Here is a 17,002-nt window from a genome sequence, read left to right as displayed (position 1 = left end):
GAACAACACAGTGGCAGAGGCTCTCCAGGTTCCCTACCTCATGGTTTCCAGCAACACTACTTTCTTACCTCCTCCTCAGCTCAAATCTACACAGAAGTCCAAAGCAGTTCAACCTCCTCTCCAAGGTCTTCTATTGTGATGCAGTCACTTTCTTTTCAAAGCCAGGTGTTCTGCTTTCTCAGAAGCCCTTAGGAAGCAAAGTCTCTCTTTGGCTCACATTTAATCCCAACAGAAGCATGAGCAGCAGTAACATGCCAGTAAAACCCAGGAGGAACCATCTGTTCTATTTTAAACATCCTTAAGCATCCTTCTTTAATCCATTTATGGTGCATCTCCATCTAATTTTTTTAAGTTTTACATCAGGTTGTTTCCTGGCCCTGCAAAAAGCCTCACTCAACCCCGCTAGAGATGTAGTGAAGTCAATTACCACAGCTAATGGCTTCATGCACCACCTGGGCTGGGGCATGGTCTGGCATAGGCTGCCTTCCACAGCACTGGGAGGCTCTTCTGTCAGGGTGCTGGTCCCACCTGCAGCCCACACTACAGCACAGATGCAGGGGCTTACCTCACCTTGCTGATACATCCCCCCATGGTAAGTCTTTTATGTGCCCAACCCAAGTCTCTCCCACACAATAGGGGATATTTTATGCTACTGTCTTTCAATTCTTTATAGCATGTGCTTCAAATCCATGTGGGGCTACCAGAAATCAGAAGGTAGGCATGACAAGCTGTAGTCACCTACCTATTCTACTTGCCCTTTTCCAGTCCATATAAAGCATCAGCAGTTTTCTTTACCCAAGACATCATTCCCTACATTACCAAGCCCTGCCTTCTCAGTATTCCTGCTCCCAAGTCCTCCAGTTGACTCTTCTTAAGGAGTACTTTCCTCTGAAAAGCACACTGCCAGGCCCAAGCTTTTCCTTCTCTTCATTATTTAGTTTCTCAAGAGCTGGTAGCCTCATTTTCATCCACAGGACCATTTAGGATGGAAAAGACCTCTAAGATTGTCAAGTCCAACCATTCACCTAACACTGCCAGGTTCATCACTAAACCATGTTCCTAAGTAGCTCCTCCTCAATTCCCCTCACAACAGCAGCAGTAGGTGCTGTGCCATTCCCATCCCATATTGACATTTCATCTTCTTCCCATCCTTGTACCCATTGCTGGGGACTTCACTTTTCATACTCTGGCTTGAGGCTGTTATTGCCAGGAGCCACATTATGACTCCTGTTTATACAGTGATTCTCAGATGATCAACTGAGCAGACTTCTCCCTCCTTTGCCCTTAGTGAAGACTGAACAGTACCCAGAGGAGCTATTGCCTTCCATATGTTCCCATCCTTGACTGAGTTTTTTTTTAAACTGATTATTCTTGTTTAAAGTATAAAACTACAACGTTTTGTAACTTTAAAAAGGAACTCACTGTTCACCACACAGGGGGAAAGCTCTCTTTGAACCATCTTTCACTTCACAAGCTAGAAACCACAGTATGTCCATGACACTAATTGCAGCATTAAGTGTAGAATTCAATTAATGTAAATAAAAGTAATTACAATAATTATTGCTTCTGTGGTGCAATTATATTACTAATTGTGCCCTCTCAAATTATGATCACCCTGACTTGCATTTCTGGTATCAGCTGTGTCTTTATATACTCCCTGCCTCCCTTCCCCTTCAAAGGGAGAAAGACCAAGAAATTTCCTTCCTCACACACAGCATTCCATCACCTGCCAGCAATCTAACCAAGCTCTCCTGTTCTGACCTGCTACTACAGATATACTAACCTTAGTTAGGTTTAGTTGTTCAGGAGACAAATAGAGTAGATACAGCAGGGGACAAAGCAGAAATTGTGGCTCACAGAGTGCCTTCTACCATGTAGTTATGGATCAATTTTTTCTACCAATACCAGTATTTTTAAGTTTCTTGTAAACCACAAACTGGGATGCAGTTTCACTCTGAAAATACAGAAGAATAATGTTTCCTGAACCCTCTAGGCTGGAACTCTGCAGGTATTTCACACCCACACAGCACAAGTAATTACCAGTCAAATGTGGTTACAGCTTCAATTATTGCTCTATAACGAAGTTTGTACCTATGTTTGTGTCTAAATCACAAGGCAAATATGCTCTGGAGAGGAAATCACAGTCCCTGGTACACCAATTGCCTGAAGCAAACAGTTGCACATCTACCCTTGCTAGGAAGCCACTTTCCAGAGGAAATAAAAGTGGACACAGGAGATGAGAGGGTGGAGAAAGGATGCTATTTACGTGGGTGACACCTCAACACAGCATCAAGATGTATCTGGACACCCACTGAGCTGCCAGCTAAGAAGTACTCTGAAGGTGCACTGCTGAGATCTGCCTTATAAATAGACTGATATCTCTCTGTTGTGTTCTACTCTATGAGCTTTCTCTCCAGCATGGCTAAGTAGACAAGGAAACAGGATGTTAGTTCAAGAAGTGAGGCTGCAACCCAGCAGTAAGTGATGAAAAAGTCTTCAAGAACTGATGACATATAAAGTGTTGCAGAGAGCACATGGAACCAATATAACACTATGGTGTTCTAAGTGCCAATGATGCCTAGAGAGGCTACCGGGAACAGAGGCTAGACAGTGTTAAAAGAATAAAGTAGGTATTTATTAAAAGGCTTTCAAAAGATACTCCTTGGGCAGTACAGGAGCCCAGCCATGGCTCTACCCAAGACAGATGCAAGATGGATGACCAGTCATGAGTTTTCACACTTTTATAAGTTTTGGTCCATTTACATATTGGGGTCAATTGTGCAATTACAGCTTCAGGTTATGAAGTCCCATCCTCCCAGATTACTCTCCTCAATTTCCTGTTGTTTTCACTTTTGGGCCCAAAGCTGCAACAGTGCACTTGGTTCTCAGGCTGGAAAAGGATTGTTTTGTCTAACTAAACTGTGAAGAGAACTTCCTAACACTTTATATAAAGTTCAGAGTTATACACTAAGGCAGTACAGAATCTGAAAAATATGAAAGCTAAAACTTAAGGCATCACCAAGGGTTATCATTTTTCAGATGAAATGTAAAATGCAGGTTCTGCTTGCTGTGACCATTGTTAGCTTTTCAAAAGTCAGAAGCTTTACTTTCAGCACAGCAAAAGAGAGTAAAAGACCCTTATATCATCCATTTTTACTGTTTGGTGGAATTGTTTCATACTTCCTTGTAGCTGCATTCTATTATTAAAAATATATACTATTACCCCTTCATGGAAGTACACCATCACAGTGTCACAAACAGCTGCTGTAATTTTGTTGCAGAGTAGAGCTGTCTTATTAGGATTGACTGCCTTATCAGAATGGCTGTCCTTCTGCCTGCACACACTGTGAAAATGAACACACTGCTGGGTTTATCCAAGCTTGTACAGATCTCTCCCAACACAATCCTTCACGGTGTGGCATGGACAACCCATTCCACCCCTGAAGGAAGAAGTCACACACACTGCAAGCCCAACTGTACCACGTAGATTCCTAAGCTCACAAAACAATCTTGGCAGAAATTTTATAATTTTCAAATATAAAACATTGTGTCTATGGTCATATTTAGAAATCACTCTATGCTGCCTCCATACCCAAAGTTCTCCCTAAAGTATAGAAGAATTCTTTTACAAATACTTCAGTGAACAAGGCCCTTTGTTGCTATCAAAGGAAGTCATTCATTTAAGCTGCTACATGATTTTTCTTTATGGTAAGACAAGCAATCATAGGATTTGCTATGACTAGAGGAGCAATAAAAATAATAATTAGAAAAGGAGTGGTTTTTATGGATTTATTTTTTTGAAAAATAAAAAAGGGTCAGGGAACCTTGTCTAATTCCTTGCTAATTCATTAAATCTGTGTCTTTGATTTCTCTAATATACCAATTAAATTAATAAAACTCTACTGAAAGAGGACAATTCCTCTGTTGCCACAGAGAAATACGTTCTTTCATACATCACCATTCATCATGACTGAAGAGTTTTTTTGCACTTGGGTCTGCTGTTTATAAAAGGAGCTTTAAAATCACATCATAACTTCTAATGAACACTTACCTATTTGAAATCACTACTAAGATTTTCTCAAGCAAAATCAAATTTGGATCCTATGAATCCTTTACAGTGCTTTCATCCAGAGCAGCAGTTAATAGCTGCATTATGGAGAATTACATTTTTGCATGAATTCATAATTTCAAGCTACATCCTCCTTGCAGTTTACTTCCTGCAGCATTCTGTATCTCCTGTTTGTACCTCAAACCTTACTATAGCATTTGACTTGTAAATGGAAGAAGATGCAGAAACTGGAGGGTATTTAAATTAGAACAAAGCATTATGATCATAATATCAACCGCAACACATGTCATTGCATTATCTTCTTCAAAAGCACTGTAATAAAGAAAAAAAAAAGGGACAATATATTGTGTACAAAATAGAATGCAACCTTGCCTTTGACAGGTGCATTACATGTACTACCAGTAGATTTATGGCTTTCTCTCTAGTCTTCATTCTAGCAACCTTTGTCAGCTTGACACACCTGCACATTTTGAACTGAACTGCAAGGTAAGGACATGAGTTTCTTCTCAGATTGTAGAGAGATAACTTGTGCATCAAGTGCAAGAGCTGTTAAGGCACCTACAGCACTCCTGGAAAGGATGGGGTATTATAGTAAAACTAAAGTCAAGAACTACAATAGTGTCATGGTTTGACACTGGCGCAATGCCAGCGCCACCATGAAAATGCACCTTCCCAACTAATTGATGTGAGATGTGATCAGGAACACAGCAGAGCAGGCCCAAGCCTAATAACAAAGAAAAAACTTTATTAAACTACTACTACTATAAACACACAAACACTAAATCACGGATTAAGACCTCCCAAAACACTCCTCCTCCTACCTAATTTCCAAACAAACCCACGATGAGACACCACCCAGGATCCTGATCAAGTTGCCACCCTTCATATAATCAATACTCAGTCCATCAAGGGAGACAGGAGTCTCTCCTGTGCTACAGACCCCCCAGGAAACACAATTGCCACCCTTGTGTCTCCATGTCACACATGGCAACCACCCGGAGAAAATCTGCCATGGTGACACTCTCCTTTCCATGTCACAGTGCTCTCACCACCGTGCATGGACAGACTGCTCATAGGGCTCCTTTAAGGATGCTTTGCCAAGGACCCAAAGAAACAACAGTTCAGCATCTCCTCTCAGGACTACAGTCCCCCCCATTTCCCCCTGGGGCCGAGGGTCTAAGAACAGAGATCTTCTTCCTCTCTTCTTCTTCTCTGAAGACAGAGGGCCTCTCCACACCCTCTTCAACTCTCCTCTGTTTTCTCCACTCCTCTGTTGGTAATCACTGAAACAGGTCTCTTGGCCCACCAACGCACCCCCCTATGTGCAGCCTCTGTCAGGAGAATTTGGTTCAGTCTATGGCTAACAGAAAAGTCCAGCCACAAGCCACTCCATCATCTCCTCCCAACTCAAAAAGTTCCTCTTCCATCATCTCGGATCCCAGACTGTCTCTCTTCTACTTCAAATCAAGGAGGAGTAATATTTTACAAAGCCTTAATTTCCCAGGAAAGGGTTAAAAGTTCAGACTCCCTGGACGGCTGAAATCTCTGCCCAGCAGCCGATTCCCAAGGCCAAGGCTGGGCACCTTACCCCCCTCCTTCTCCTCCGCGCCGGCAAAGTTACAGGTGCCGTCCGGACTCTCTGTCTCTTCCCTCTGCGGGAGGGACGACAAAGGCATCTCCACTTCTCTCCACCCTTCTGTCCACAGGAGCTGGCTCGGTTCCAGTCCTTCAGCCCCCTCGGCTCACCTCGACCAGGCCACATGGCTTCCCCTCTCCCACCCAGCCTGTGGCTGGGCAGGGGAGGTCTGCACTGCACTCTGACCGGAACCTAAGAGAGACAGTTCTCCTGGGAGTTCTGGCTTTTAACCCCCTGTGTTCTCAGAGGCGTGTCCATACCTTCAGTGGTCATTCTAGGTGCCAATATCCAAACCTGACCACTGATTGGTTTGACCCAACTTCCTGAAAAAATTCACTCCCATGTCAAACCACAACAAATAGGCATTTGGTGTGTATGCATATATGAAACTATTTTCTGGCACCTACCAATCCATAAAGTAACAGCCTGCAGAAGGAAGTCCAAGTCAGTGTCCTGCTCTGCAAATCTTGGAAATCATTGGGAGTCCTAGAATTGGAATACATGTATTTTATATGTACTGGACGAGGATAATAGCAAAGATATACAGAAAAAGAGGCTCATACAGAAATCAAAAAGCTTTCTTATGTGCTGAATATCCCACTAGCAGAAAAGGCAATTTGGTTTGTGACTCAAGCACTACACTCAAAATCAGACTTTGTTCCATCTCTGGTCTGCTCTGTGATCTAAAAATAGGTTATTCCAATGATTTGCTTGTCTCAGTTTTTCCTCATTAGGGAATTAACAAAAATCAACTCTCCTTTGCAAATATTTTAATTTAAAGGTGAAAAGTAGCATTCAGGCATATTATTAAAATAATGTGATGAACTAGGAATGGTCACATTATTTTAGGAAGTCTATGAACATTCATAGTTACTATAAGCCATTATTGTCATACACAAGAATAACATTTACAAACAGCTTATATCCAAGAAATCAACAAAGAAAGAATTAAAGGAAAGACATGGTGGACTCTTCTTCACAGAAACTTAGTGTGCACAAAATGACTAATAAATGGTTTTTTCAATACAGCAAGTATCTTTGGCTACTATATTTACATTTTAACACTTACAACATATTTTAAAGTATTATTTACAACTCCTGTGCAGTTTGCATTTTAATACTTACAGCATATTTTAAAGTATTATTTACAACTCCTGTGCAGTTTGCCTTAAAGCTTTTATTAAACAGACACTTAGAGAAGTTATTTTTTCCTAAGGTAATTACAGATGACATTCAAATAAAGTATCAAAATAAATACTTTGACTGGTAGAAAAAAAATATTTTAATAAAGAATTGAAAAAAATAGTTGTACCTTCCTACAGCCAGGAAATACATCAAAAAAGAGTATCTCCTTTGAAGCTGTAAAACTTGCTTAAAAATCAATTTAAAAAGTAACTTACTGGAGAATAACAACAATTCCTTCAAAGAAAAGTGGTGATTGAAATGGAAAGTATTTTTTATGAATTTCCTTGTGCTCATCTTACAACAGATTAGTAATGAGTAGATGAATTGTTTTTTTCAGAAGAACTCATATATATAAGCATGATTTTAGAAAGTTCACACGCCATAGATTGTGGTAAGAATTTGTAAATTTTATTATCATTTCATTCCACCCAACTGCACATAAAGAAATCATTCAAATTATGAAGAAAGCATACCGGAACGTTGATTTTTAGCACTTTTTTCCCTACATTCTCCTTTGTAAGACTAAAGAACTGATTTTAAAGGGCATATATGGGAAACTTAAGTATGAAACTTTATTATTTTCACAGAATACGCAATACTTGAACATTTTTAAAGTATTCAATGTTTCTAAAATACTATGGAGTTGATAAACAGTCATAAATTTAACACAGGTTCCCTCTAATTAAAAAAAGTGGTTCTCAAAATAAATCAACAATTCCCTAGTGCACTTATAAAGAGAAAAGATCAAAAGCAGGAACTGGTATCTTTCCTTCCAGTGTTAATTAGTAATTAAAAATCTTAGCTTCATTAGTACCTACTCTGAAATGGTTTGATTTTTTTTTCTTTTTTTTTTGGTGGGGAATGAAGATATTATACAGACAAATCCTGCAGCAAAAGTCATAAAAATTAACCAGTTTTGAAACTGCTTGCCTTCATTACAGTTGCAAAAGGATATGAAACTGTATTATTTTCTTTTGAATACACATCTTCCTTGTAAGACCTCAGTTTTCAGCTGGTCTGGAGTTGCATGTAGCTGCATGTATTACATAATTCTACTGGCCAAGTAACACCCTTCCTCTATAACAGTTCAGATATGTCTGATAATTTTAAGTAGAAATAAAAATATTAGCATAATTTTTTTGGCATCATACAGAAGCTGACAGCTCCTACTATTTGGTTCAACTGCAAGTCCTAGAGAAGAATTTCCTGTACTTGGGGCAAGAGGGACAGCACGGGCCTTGCCACTGTTTCAAAACCAAGTAGATTAAATGAATGTCCCTGTATGGATTTCAAGTGTCTTCCATTTGCAATTTGCTTGATGTCTGCAATCCTGATTCCATTCTCACAGCTCGATATTTCCTGCATACAAGGTAATCAGCAGGATAGCAGTAAACCCCGTTAGCAAACCAGCATTCTGAATAAGGAAGAATGTCAGATCCGTCTTTCTTCCAGTCACTTTCTCCCGTAGCATATCATTCATCTCTGGGAACTGAAAAAAGGGATATTTTTTAGGTAAGTATTGCCATCTCGTGGTAGCATGCCTAATTTAAGGCATTAAGAACTGAAATATATTACTACTCTGGACTGAATATTAGAACTAACAGGGGGTGAAGGCAGTCACAGGAAAATATCACCCTAATTACCCTGGAAAACCACTCCACCAAGGATGGCAAGATGAAACAGTGTTTTTTTCCTCCCTACTGTGGCTTCATCTGGCTGTATCTCAAGCAAGTTTTCCCTTTTTGATTCTAGCAGCCCCCTAGGTTCCAATTGTTGGTCCATGTGTTGCTAGGAGCAGCTGCCCTTGTATTGCTGAATGTTTTGTTTCTTTGTTCACTGCTGTAAAGAGAAACCCTTGTTTGGGAAGCAGAAGATTAGGATTCTTCTGCTTCATCTAAAGGAAAATGAAGTGAAGATGAAAACATGGACAGCCCCTCAGAAATCAGAAACCTTTCACATGTGGAAGGTCTGGTATGCTCGTTAGGTCAAGCAAGGAAGAAGAGGAAGATGACGGGTGAGAAACTGGTGGTTACAGATGCAATATGACACTACAGTGCCATGAAGGGATTCTTCATTCCATAATATACATCTTAATGGTTAACACAAGAGCAAAGGGTGACTGATCCGCTGCTAAGTGCAGAAACAAAGACACTGCCTCTGGAGCCAGTGGAGGTAATGGCAGAAGAGCACAGGTATGAAGTTCCTTTCATGGGATGATTCAGGGTGTGTGTGTGTTTGCTGCAGGTTAAATCAACTACAGTGGCTTTTGAGAAATAAGCCTTAAAGTATTCTCCTGTTCTGCTGAGAATAGTATAACCAGAATACAATGAAGACAGTTTATTTCAGCCCTAGTTAGGAAGCCTTCAGGCTGGATAAGTCAGAAACTGTACCATACTTTGATCTCACAACACAAAAACAGCAATTGAAGGTAATGCAATTCTTGAAGAACAGGCTAAGGTTAGCGGGAAGAGCCCAAAGCTTCCCAGCAATGGCTCCAGAGCTCCGTCACACTCTTGCACAACAGGGAAAAACCAGATTAACTTCATGCCATACAGCAAGGCTCATTTGTGCACACACCTCAGCATACATTCCCACCTGCCCACAGCCTCCCCACTCAGTGATCCTATTGGCAGAGGTTGGACTATGCCAATACTGGCAGAAAAAAGAACAGCAAAAAGAAAAGGAGGAAGGCATGACATTCCAATTAATCCTACCTGCTTCTGGACAAGCAAACCAGAAGTGAGGGGAAATTGTAAGAAAGTGGAAAGCCAGATCTCTGTACAGAGCACTTCAATACCCTATTTCAGACTTTTCAGGGGGAAGAAAAATTCAGATAGGTAACTGACACAATCCAAAAACCTATAAAAAGAAAGAGAGGAGGGTACAGGGAGAGAGACGGATAGAGAGGAACAGAGAGAACAGAACAACAGATACAAAGAAAAGAATGTTACTGACTTTGATGGATTTAATAACAAACTTGAGTCATTATAAATTTATGCCATGAATTTTACAAATCAGAGTTCAGTGCATTCCTATTCATTATATGAGTAAAGCTAAACAAAAAGCATTAGCAATTAAGGCACTGCGAGCTTATACAATAAACTACTTATATTGTTTATAACTCTAACCACGTATTAAATCCTACACTATAGGATTTAATAAACTAAACTATACTATAACAGTATTTAATGAAACAGTCAGTATAAATATTAGACAGTTCCTAAATGCCCATGGAACCAAACTGGGGTCTCAAATCTTTTCAGATTCAGGCCTCGCTCTTCCAGTCCTGCACTCAAATGGATTCTCATGTGGCAGATGTAAACACCTTTGCACCTGTTGCATCTGTTCTTACAACACTGAATTAAACATAATAAAACTTAAAACTCTTGAAAGACCTCTCTTGTTTTGAGAAAAAACATAATTATAAGAGGAAATTATGGAGTATTGCTAAATGCCTATGAATCCAGATTTTTTTTTTCCCAGTGTCTAAATACAATCTGGATTTTAGCACAATTTCTTTTCCTTATATCTTCTACCACACTTTGAAAAATAAAAGGTAGACAGATTATTGTGAATAGAACTCAGTAAAATTTTTTGTCAGAGCCAAGAAAATGAGGCTGACACTCTTTGACTTGAACCAGGATAGAATTTAAATCAAGTTTTTCATTATCACTGTGGTTACACAACACCTTTCATTCAACTAAAACTTAATATTTAACTTCATTCTGTTTATTTCTGTTTTTGCTTTTTCTTCACAACATGGTTTAAATAGACAAACAAACCTTTAAAAATGGTAAAGTGAAATACTGTGACACTTTAAAATGCTGAAACAAAGTGTTTATACACTTTTTACTCTTTGATTAAACCAGGCCAAATTCATGAAAGGCTTGTCTCTGTCTAAAACGCCTTTTCAATAATAATATGATGAGGTGAAAGGCTTTAGTGTTTCATGAATAAACATAACTTGTTACAGACAGATGAGGCTTTATAAAGCCTTACCTATTGGTAACAATAACTATTTGTGCACCTCCATTAAGGGTTTAAGTTGCAAAATTCTATTATTATTATTATTGTTGTTGTTGTTATTGGTCACTGGCATGAGAAGGAGGAAATACTAAGTTCTACTAGAGAGACTTAGTGGAGTATATGTTTTTTTTTGCAGAGAAATAAATAACTGAAAATGAAATTATATCTTACCATATCTGCCAGAGAGATGTACAGGAACATTCCACCTGCTATAGCGAAGATGATGTTAGGAGCAAAGTTGTTGCCTACTAATATTCCAAAGGCCAACCCAACGTAACAAGAACATGCAGATAGGAAATTGAAAAACAGAGCCTGACGAGTACTCATTCCTGCATTAAGCAAGATGACAAAATCCCCTAAAAGGATAAAAAAAGAGAAAACCATCTTCAGAAAATGATATTGTGGTCATTTTCTGATGTCAAAGGAAGCCAGAAGAAAATACATTATTTGTATACTCGTTATAACCCTGTGCTGTTTTTCTTTGTTCAAATAGGTGATGAGGATTTCCCTTCAACACTAAGGAAACTGAAATATTCTAAACAAAGAGTGATGCAAGATTGAGCTAAGAGCACAGGAACACACAACCACCTATGATGATTTTTGGGTTTAAAATTAATTAATACAACACTGTATCTACCATATATAAACAGGATAATTAGTACCTGTCCTATTAATATATGCTCCCAGCTTCCGCCCACCTGCACTTGGAAATTTCCTGTGCCAGATGTGTGTTTTGGTGCTTGGTAACTTTTTGATGAATATTTTTTCTATTAATTTGTCTAAACTTTCTTTCAACCTCTTCCAATTTTACGCCAACACAACCACCTACAACAGTGATTTTCACAGCAAACAACATGTGCAATAAAGTTCCTTACCCAGCTCATGAGGAAACTCTTCACACAAGATGGCTATGGAGGTACTGAGCCCTTGAAGCAGAGACAAAGTGAAAGAAGCCCCAATAGCCAAGCCATCTATGAAATTATGTACTGCATCACTCAGTGTCACCATCCAAGCAATGGTCCCAATCTTTGACAGTGGGCGCCCCTTAAGACACTTGCATAGGCTGCTTTGGGTAGCTTCTTCCTGAAAAAAAAAATAGAATAAAACAATTACACAAAGCACTGAATAAAGAAGCCAATGAATCACGCCTCTGTCTTTAAATGAATGACAAGAATAAACTCAAGCACTGCTGCATATAGAGACCAAATTGCTTTGCCCAAGAAGCAAATGGCACAGCAGAAGCACCAAATGTTTTCTGTTTCAACAAGGTGACATGCACGACCACGTCACTTTTCTGACTGCGAAGTGTCACCTGGACGCCCTTCAGCTGAGACAGGAAGCAATTCAGGTCACAGTGGTCTGAATGTCTCTTTGGAGTCTGTCAGATAAAGACAGTCCCAAGCCTCCTCTGCCACCTCTTTAGAAGCATGTACAATCAGAAGGATCTGATCTCAGTGACTGGTAGCATCTGTATTTAAAACAACTGGTACCACGTCATGGTCTCAGAGACACACTCAGCTATCACAGTAACAGAATTCTATCTACATGATATATATGATGTGTCTATACTGTAGAATGTGTCTCCAGTACAGACACATTCAGATATTCCATAAAGTTTATTTCTAATTTTGGGCAATGATAGTCAAGTCCAGCTGTTCAAATTAGTTTCTACAAAGTGAATGTTTAATAAAAACAGTGGTGGCTAATTTTGACTGCACAATTAAAGGATCAGAGCATGAAATCAACAGGCTAATATAAAACTGCAGTGCACATACCCTCCAGGGATCTCACTAATTCTCCCCAGAAGTAGAGGTAATTTATACATGTGGTGCCACGAAATAACAAAAAACCTGAACACACAGAGAAGGAACTGCCATTTTAACTGCGAGCACAAACTAAGCTCCCCTAAAAGTTCCTGGTGACCCATTTGATGAATTTCTATACACACATACTGTGTTTACAGAATATTTGCAAGCATTATAGTATTTCCCCCATTAAAAATATTACTTGTATAGCATTAACCAGTGCTTACTTACTGAAATATATAAGCAGTAATATATGTGTGCCTACATGCATAGACAGCACAGAATCAGAGATTAGTTAAGTTTGCAAGAGACCAGAGTAGCTCATCTGGTCCAACATCCCTCCTTAAGCACATGGCACAGGATTGCATCCAGGCAGTTCTTGGATGTTTCCAATGAGAAAGACTCCACAATCTCTGTGGGCAATCTGTTCCAGTGCTCGGTCACCTGCACAGTAAAAAAGTTCTTCCTCATGCTTAGGTGGAACTTTCTGTGCATCAGTTTCTGCCTGTTGTCTCTTGTCCTATTGCTGGGCATCACTGAGCAGAGCCTGCCTCCATCCCCTTGACACCCTCCCTTCAGATACTCACAGACATTCATGAGTTTCCTTCTCTGTCTCTCTTCTCAAGGCTGAACAGGCCCAGCTCCCTCAGCCTTTCCCCCTAAGAGCTGCTCCAGTCCCCTCATCGCCCTTGTGGCCTCTGCTAGACCCACTCCAGGAGCTCCATGTCCCTTTTGTGCTGAGAAGATCAGAACTGGACACAGCACTCCAGATGTGCCTCACCAGGGCTGAGCAGAGGGGCAGGATCACAGGCCTTCTTGGCCACAAGGACACTGCTGGCTCATGGACAGTTTGTTCTCCACCAGAAGAACAAACTCAGGACTTTCCCTGCAGAGCTGCTTACCAACAGATCAGCCCCCTGCCTCTGCTGGTGCCTGGGGTTATTCCTTCCCAGGTGCAGGACCCTGCATTTGCCTCTGCTGGATTTCAGGAGGTTCTGCTCTGCCCATCTCTCCCACCTGTCAAGGCCCTTCTGAAGGGCTACACAGCACTGCGGGGTACTGGCCACGCCTCACAGATTTGTGTGGTCATTGAACTGTTCAGGAGGCAAGTTCACCAAGTCCTTGATGAATAGGTTAAACAATAAAGGGCCCAGTACTGGACCTTAGGGGACACCGCTAGTGAGAGGCCTCCAATTACACCCTGACCCACTGAGATATGCCATTCAGCCAGTTCTCAATAGACCTCACTGTCCACTCATCTATTCCACACTTCCTGAGTTTGCCTGTGAGGATGTTGTGAGAGGCACTGTCTAAAGCGTTGTTTAAGTTAAGGCAGGCAATATCCACTGCTTTCCCCTCAACCATACACATCTCCACTTCTTGAAGAAGAAGGATATAGAGGAACATCTCCTTCTTCTTAGGAGAAAGCCAATGAGTATTCCAAGAAATTGTCTTTAGTTATTAAAAACAACATAGCAAATTGGTTTAGTTTTGCCACATGCAAAAGCTACCAGGCAAACTGATTTTTTAACTTCAAGGAAATAAAATGATCAATAAATCCTTGCAAAATCTTTAAGGACAGAGCTATAAGGTCTGTTGCATGATTTGCTCACAGGACTCTTATCTGACTACATTCTTGTATTTAGGAGCTGCCCTGGGACAGGACAAAAGTTCAGGTCAGGAATTTCTGAGTCAGGTGCCTATTGCACTGCCTGGAACTCATAGATAAAAAAGCCTTGGCTGAGTAGTGCCAAAACCACCACAAAGCAGCCCCTATTCAGTCCACAGGAAGTTCTGGAATTACACTTTTATGATGCAAAAATGAGCAATGGTATCAAAAAGTAAGGAGTTTCCCTGCTGATTCAAGCACATTGGTTTTAGATTTGTACTACACACTTGCCATTAGTTTTTGAAGGCTTTCCTCTCAACATATCCTCTAACTCAAGTAGTGCCAATCCTTTTTCTGAGACTATTAATTTGTACCTGTACTATTTCTGCTTGAGATAGGAACACTTACAAGTAATAGATCTCTCTCTCAATCCATGAAGACATGCTGAAAGCCACTTTAGGAAAGAAGTATTACAAAGCAAACCACACAAAATACCTAAGTGTAAGAAAACCCAAATACAATTAGCAAAGCTCTTCCACCAATTCATCCACCTTCCTGAGGTAAAGATCTGTTCTCTATTTTTTCTGTTCCCTTGTGATTATCCTTCAAGTTGACTACAAACTGGAGGAAGCCTTGTTTTGTAGATCATCCTGATTTCTGCCTAAAGCACATCATCTTTCTTGCACATGTTTCTAGTTTCACTGAAGAAACAGAGTTTGATCTAATGCACAAATTTTCATTTAAAATAATTTACCCATTTTTTCCACTAAAAAGGACATTTTAAGCAATTACAATTAATTTAGGGTACCAGTATTGATTTAAAAATTACTTTATTGATCCAAACTTCCAAAATTAAGAAACAACTGCAGTTTATAAACTAGGAATCAGTTTCTGAGACACCTATGTTTTAGATCTATATCTATAAATATATGTCTATCTGCCATTTACAATTACTCTGTTGCCCTGAAGTATCATAATTCTTACATGTAATCCATTTTAAATAATGTCTTGATAACATCTCTAAATTATATAAAGTACGATGAAATTGCTTTTCTGGATTTACATTCTGAACTTTACTAGATCGTGTATCCAGCAGAAGTAGATGAACGAGAAATACATATTCTTCATGTTTAAGATAAAGCAGACTACTGACAAAATACCCTACGAACACATAGGATTCCAAAGTAAGAATTAGCAATGTCTGTCTCCTCTGGACTACTTCCATTTTGTCATGGTAGTTTAGCATACATCAAAAGAGATGCCAGCTAAGGAGCTCTGTAATACCCAGCTGGACTATCAGGTTTAATTTTTATTAAGTATTAGTGCGGTTCTACATCATTTGTATCTCCACAGTTTATGGTAAACCAAAGACATCCTTGGTATTTATGCTCTTCTAAACACAGGGGGCTTTTTAAAAAGTAATGGCCCCTCCTTCATTCCAAAACTTAAGAAATTATACAGAGACTCTCTTATTTTTTCGTACAATATCTCTGATTATTATTGCTATTTCCAACACATGTCTGATTCCCGCAGACATGAACAAGACACATCCTCTGGAAGAGCCCACAGGACCAAAAAGGAATCCTGATACTGCCACCAGGCAATAAATAAAGGCACTGCAAAGTTTTGCTTTACAATTCTAACAGTGTGCACTCAAGAACACAGATCTTTCAGCAATTTGTCTCTGAAATAACTTTCCTTCAAAGTTTCTGTTGTCAAGCCATATTTCAGTGCACAGTAGATATAAACTCTGGGTAGAGCACAAAGGTTTCCAAGATTGCACTTACTGCTGCAAGTGAAAACAGAAAGTAGGTGACTAATTAAACATTTACTCTGACAGTCAATTTCTTCTGGCATTAAAGGAGAGAATATAGCTGGATCCCCATGGCTAAAAATAGTTACCACAACTTGGCACAGTCAGGCTTCAAACTTCCTCTTTAAAGCCTTCAGTTTGATTTCTGACTACTCTGTATTTGCCCTCTTTAACAAGCTGTCGATTATGAGGTCACGTTAAAATTCTCTTGGGTACACATTAGCTTATGCCAAATGGTTTTGTCTTAAATAGTACATTCTTGTAAGGTTGAATGCAACCCTACCCTCCTGTCATTACCCTAACTGCCCCAAAGCACCTCGGACACATTGGCCCTCCCCTGACCTGGCCCTTTGAACCTCACTGGAGGAGGACAAGAGCAATGATGGCTTCTTAGTTGCTACACAGTATCACAGAACCATTAGGTTGGACCTCTAAGGTCATCGAGTCCAACCATTAACCTAATTAACCAAGTCCACTACTAATCCATATCCCTAAGCAGCATCTCTATGCACCTCTTAAACACCTCCAGAGATGGTGATTCCACCACTTCCCTAGGCAATCTGTTCCACGGCTTGACAACCCTTTCCATTAAGAACTTTTTCCTAATATCCAATCTAAACCTCCCCTGGCACAATTTGAGGCTGTTTCCTCTTGTCCTGTCACTTAATATTGGAAAGAAGACACCAACCTCCACCTGGTACAACCTCCTTTCAGACAGCTGTAGAGAGTCATAAGGTCCCCCTCAAGCCCCCTTACTCCAGGCTAAACAATCCCAGCTCCATCAGCTGCTCCTCACAGGGATCAAGCTCCAACTCTTTCACCAGCTTTGTTGCCCTACTTTGGACACACTCCAGTACCT

At 40.0% G+C, this 17,002-nt stretch overlaps 1 protein-coding gene and 1 long non-coding RNA gene across 7 annotated transcripts in view; both read right to left on the bottom strand.

Annotated features, from left to right (window-relative positions):
- LOC137472426 (uncharacterized) overlaps positions 1-635 on the bottom strand; it is a 46,871-nt gene extending 46,236 nt beyond the window's left edge. For 2 of the 3 annotated variants that reach the window (XR_010998177.1, XR_010998175.1), the window contains exon 1: positions 69-635. This is a non-coding gene — a long non-coding RNA (uncharacterized lncRNA). The remainder of the gene's footprint in view (positions 1-68) is intronic. The other variant, XR_010998176.1, reaches the window with a different exon arrangement.
- Positions 636-7,276: 6,641 nt separating this feature from the next.
- The window catches only part of SLC39A8 (solute carrier family 39 member 8), a 34,842-nt gene continuing 25,116 nt past the window's right edge, over positions 7,277-17,002 (bottom strand). For 3 of the 4 annotated variants that reach the window (XM_068187489.1, XM_068187488.1, XM_068187490.1), the window contains exons 6-8: positions 11,792-11,999; positions 11,088-11,272; positions 7,277-8,379 (exon numbers count right to left, since the gene is read on the bottom strand). In XM_068187489.1, the coding sequence (XP_068043590.1) occupies positions 8,233-8,379; positions 11,088-11,272; positions 11,792-11,999 (540 nt within the window). In that variant the 3' untranslated portion in view covers positions 7,277-8,232. Of the gene's footprint in view, positions 8,380-9,604; positions 9,750-11,087; positions 11,273-11,791; positions 12,000-17,002 lie in introns of all 4 variants that reach the window. The other variant, XR_010998172.1, reaches the window with a different exon arrangement.

This window comes from Anomalospiza imberbis, chromosome 4 (genome assembly GCF_031753505.1).
Source record: "Anomalospiza imberbis isolate Cuckoo-Finch-1a 21T00152 chromosome 4, ASM3175350v1, whole genome shotgun sequence".
Lineage (NCBI taxonomy): Eukaryota > Metazoa > Chordata > Aves > Passeriformes > Viduidae > Anomalospiza > Anomalospiza imberbis.
The sequence above is the reverse complement of the archived record's forward strand: the minus strand, read 5'-3'. Positions and strand labels throughout refer to the sequence as shown.